The sequence below is a fragment of the Coloeus monedula genome, assembly GCF_965178545.1.
Source record: "Coloeus monedula genome assembly, chromosome: 12".
Taxonomy (NCBI): domain Eukaryota; kingdom Metazoa; phylum Chordata; class Aves; order Passeriformes; family Corvidae; genus Coloeus; species Coloeus monedula.
Window position 1 is genome coordinate 13,665,860 of NC_138792.1, and position 3,686 is coordinate 13,669,545.

General features: G+C 63.3%; 1 protein-coding gene across 1 annotated transcript; it reads left to right on the forward strand.

Annotated features, from left to right (window-relative positions):
- Nucleotides 1–871: 871 nt before the first annotated feature.
- Nucleotides 872–3,418, forward strand: ZIC3 (Zic family member 3; the record flags this gene model as incomplete). Its single annotated transcript, XM_082289243.1, has 3 exons — nucleotides 872–1,913; nucleotides 2,557–2,720; nucleotides 3,236–3,418. The coding sequence occupies 3 exons, from the start codon at nucleotides 872–874 to the stop codon at nucleotides 3,416–3,418; spliced, it is 1,389 nt and encodes a 462-aa protein (XP_082145369.1).
- Between the last annotated feature and the right edge of the window lie 268 nt (nucleotides 3,419–3,686).

Consider the following 3,686-nt stretch of genomic DNA (forward strand, 5'->3'; position numbering starts at 1 on the left):
GTATATATAAATAAACTGTAAACACCCTCGGCTTTAGCCTTTTTTTTTAAATTAAATTTTATTTTTGAATCAACGCGGCGGCTTTGCAGCGGCTTTACGCCTCCCCGCCGCGCCGCCTAGGGCGAGCATCCCGCGCGACGTGGGGCGGCGCTGGGAGGGCACGGGCGGCGGGACACAGCGGGACACGCGGGGCGGGGGCGGCGGCAGCGCGCACAGAGCCGGGGGGACACGCACGGCCGGGGCCGGGGCCGGGGCCGCTCCGCGGGGCTCCCGCCGCCCCCGGGCCGGTCCCGGGCCCCCCCCCGCTGCCCCCGCTCTACCTGCGAGGCGCGCGCGCCCAATCAGCGACCGCGGCGGCGCGGGGCGCGTGCCAATCAAGCGCGGCGCCGCCAATGGGGCGGCGGGCGGTGGGTCAGGTGACCGGCGGCGCGCGGCTCCCCATTGGCGCGGCGCGGCCTGGCCCCGGAGTTGGTTTTATGTGCGAGGCGCGGACGGGCGCCCCGTCAGTGCCCCGACGGCGCCGAGCGGGAGCGGGGCCGTGCTGCGCCTCCTCGCCCTGCTGCGCCGCCCGGCCCGGCGCGGGGGGCGGGCGCCTCGGGGGGCGGGTGGCTGTTTTGGGGCCGGTTGTTTTGAGTTTTTTGGTTTGGTTTTTTTTTTTTTTTTTGGTTTTTTTTGTGGGTTGTTGTTTTGGGGTTTTTTTTGTGTCGGCCGGGGAGTGCTCGCCTCGCTGCCCGCCTGCGGCCGGGGCCGCGCCTGCCCGCAGCGGGAGGCGGGGTAGGGGTGCGTTTTGGGGTGGTTTTGTACTCTTTTGGGGGCGGGCGGGAGGAGGGGGGAGCGGGCAGGTTGCTGCCGCGCCGACGGCCCCGCGCCCATGACGATGCTGCTGGACGGAGGGCCGCAGTTCCCAGCGCTGGGGGTGGGCGGCTTCGCGGCGCCCCGCCACCACGAGATGCCGGGTCGCGACGCCGCCGGCGGCGGTATGGGGCTGGGCCCCTTCGGGGACTCCTCGCACGCCGCCGCCTTCAAGCTGAACGCGGCCCCGCACGACCTCGCCGCCGGGCAGAGCTCGGCGTTCACGCCGCAGGCGCCGGGCTACGCCAGCGCCCTGGGCCACCACCACCATCACCACCACCACGCCGGCCAGGTGCCCTCCTACGGCGGGGCCGCCGCCTTCAACTCCACCCGCGACTTTCTGTTCCGCAACCGCGGCTCCGGCATCGCGGACGCCGCCTCCGGCACAGCGCAGCACGGGCTCTTCGGCGGCTCCCCCGGCGGCTTGCACGGCCCCGGCGGCATCCCGGACACCCCAGGGTACCTGCTCTTCCCGGGGCTGCACGAGCAGAGCCCGAGCCACACATCCCCCAACGGGCATGTGGACAACGGGCAGATGCATCTGGGGCTGCGCGGAGACCTCTTCGGGCGGCCGGATCCCTACCGGGCCGTCTCCAGCCCCCGCACGGACCCTTACGCCGGCGCCCAGTTCCACAACTACAACCACATGAATATGAATATGGGCATGAATGTGGCTGCCCACCACCACCACCATCACCACCATGGCCCCGGCGCTTTCTTTCGGTACATGCGCCAACCCATCAAGCAAGAATTGTCCTGCAAGTGGCTCGACGAGAGCCAGCTCAGCCGGCCCAAGAAGAGCTGCGACAGGACTTTCAGCACCATGCACGAGCTGGTGACCCACGTCACCATGGAGCACGTCGGGGGGCCCGAGCAGAACAACCACATCTGCTACTGGGACGAGTGTCCGCGGGAAGGCAAGTCCTTCAAGGCGAAATACAAACTGGTGAACCACATTCGGGTGCACACGGGGGAGAAGCCCTTTCCCTGCCCCTTCCCGGGCTGTGGCAAGATCTTTGCCCGCTCCGAGAACCTCAAGATTCACAAGCGGACGCACACAGGTAAGGCCCGTGTCCGTGTGTTCCCCCACCCGGGACGCGGGGCTGCGGGGACGGGCCGGCAGCCGCCGGCGCGCGAGGTGCGCGGCGCTGCCTCCGCTCTCGGCCTCCTGAGCGCTTGTGCGGAGGGAACCGTAGAAATGCGAATGAATCTCATTTTCGGTGACTTCCGCTCCTTTTTTATTTTTAGGCCTGATTGGCGTCTCTCCTAATTAAATCGGCGATACTTTTGTCAAAGTATTTTTATTTGCAGCCCCGACTTTTCTTCAGCCCTCCTGCATTGGCGGAGGGAAGAGAGGGAGAAGGTTGGAAGCAAACGTACTTTGGCTTGTATCCTCGAGTAGGTCCTGTAAAGCTGTCCGAGCCGCTGAATTTATCTTTGGTTTTCTCCCTCCCCAAGCTCACCCAGCCGCCTTCCCTGCTGGAGCCCAGAGTGGGCCTGGCGGGAGGTGAGTTAGAAGTAATAAAGGCTGATCCAAATTTATCCGACACGTAACAAACCTTGCTGTCCATCTTCCCCTTCTTCATTTGTTGTGGTGCTTGTGCATCCCTAAGGTGGGGCGAGCACGGCAGATGTTGTCCTGGGAGGAGGCGGGTGGGGATGGAGAGGGGAATGGCCCTCCTTCACCCTCTCTAAATTTCACAGGTGAGAAGCCTTTCAAGTGCGAGTTTGAGGGCTGCGACAGGCGCTTCGCCAACAGCAGTGACAGGAAGAAACACATGCACGTCCACACCTCGGACAAGCCCTACATCTGCAAGGTGTGCGACAAATCCTACACCCACCCCAGCTCACTTAGGAAACACATGAAGGTAAATCACCCCAGTGCTCCAGCCCTTTCCTCCCTGAGCAGTGATGCTCAGTCGCTGGTGTGCTCAGGGCTCATTCCCCCAGAGCAGGGCAGAGCTGAGCTCCATGTTCCCAGCACGGCCTGAGCAGTCCCCGGTGTCTAGGCTGTGGCTGGAGCACAGCCCGGGGAAATGGCGTAGTTTCTTTTTGTGCTCCCACTGGTGCAAGTGCTGCCCGGTTTGCAGAGTGTGGCTCAGTGCTGGAAGGCTGTGCAGGTGCAACCTGGCCTGTGGCTGCAGCCCCTCATGCTGGGATGCTGCAGCCCCCCTGACCAGGACGCTGCAGCAGAGTGGCCAGGGGCCGAGACAGGCGTTTGTCGCCGGTGTTCAGTGGCTGGCCAGGCATGAACGGCCTGATGGCCGGGCAAGGCTGAGCTGGTGCTCCACAGTGACCCTCCTGCACGGAGGAATGGCCCAACCTGGTGCAGTGGGGTGGTGGAGGCCCCGAGCTCGCTCCCATCTCTGCCTCTTGGTTTTAGGTACACGAATCCCAGGGGTCGGACTCTTCCCCTGCAGCCAGTTCGGGGTACGAGTCTTCCACCCCCCCTGCGGTGGGCTCCACCGGCAGTAAGGACTCCACTAAAACGCCGCCGGCTGCCCTTCAGAGTAACCCCGGCCACAACCCTGGACTGCCCCCCAATTTTAATGAGTGGTATGTGTGAAGGCAGCTGCTGCCCGGCCACAGACTGGACCAAATGCATTGGGAACGAGGAAAAAAAAAAAAAGGACAAACCAAGCCAACTGCAGCTCGCTCCCACGGAAATGGAGTTTCCACACCGATGACCACATAGGGCTACACCTAGTTAACTGCCAGGATCTGGAGGGGGGTCTTTTATTACTATATTATAATTATTACTTCTTTTTTTTTTTTTTTTTGCAAGCCCAGACGCTGGACTACCCATGTCCTTTTCTCAGGATTAGATTTCTTTT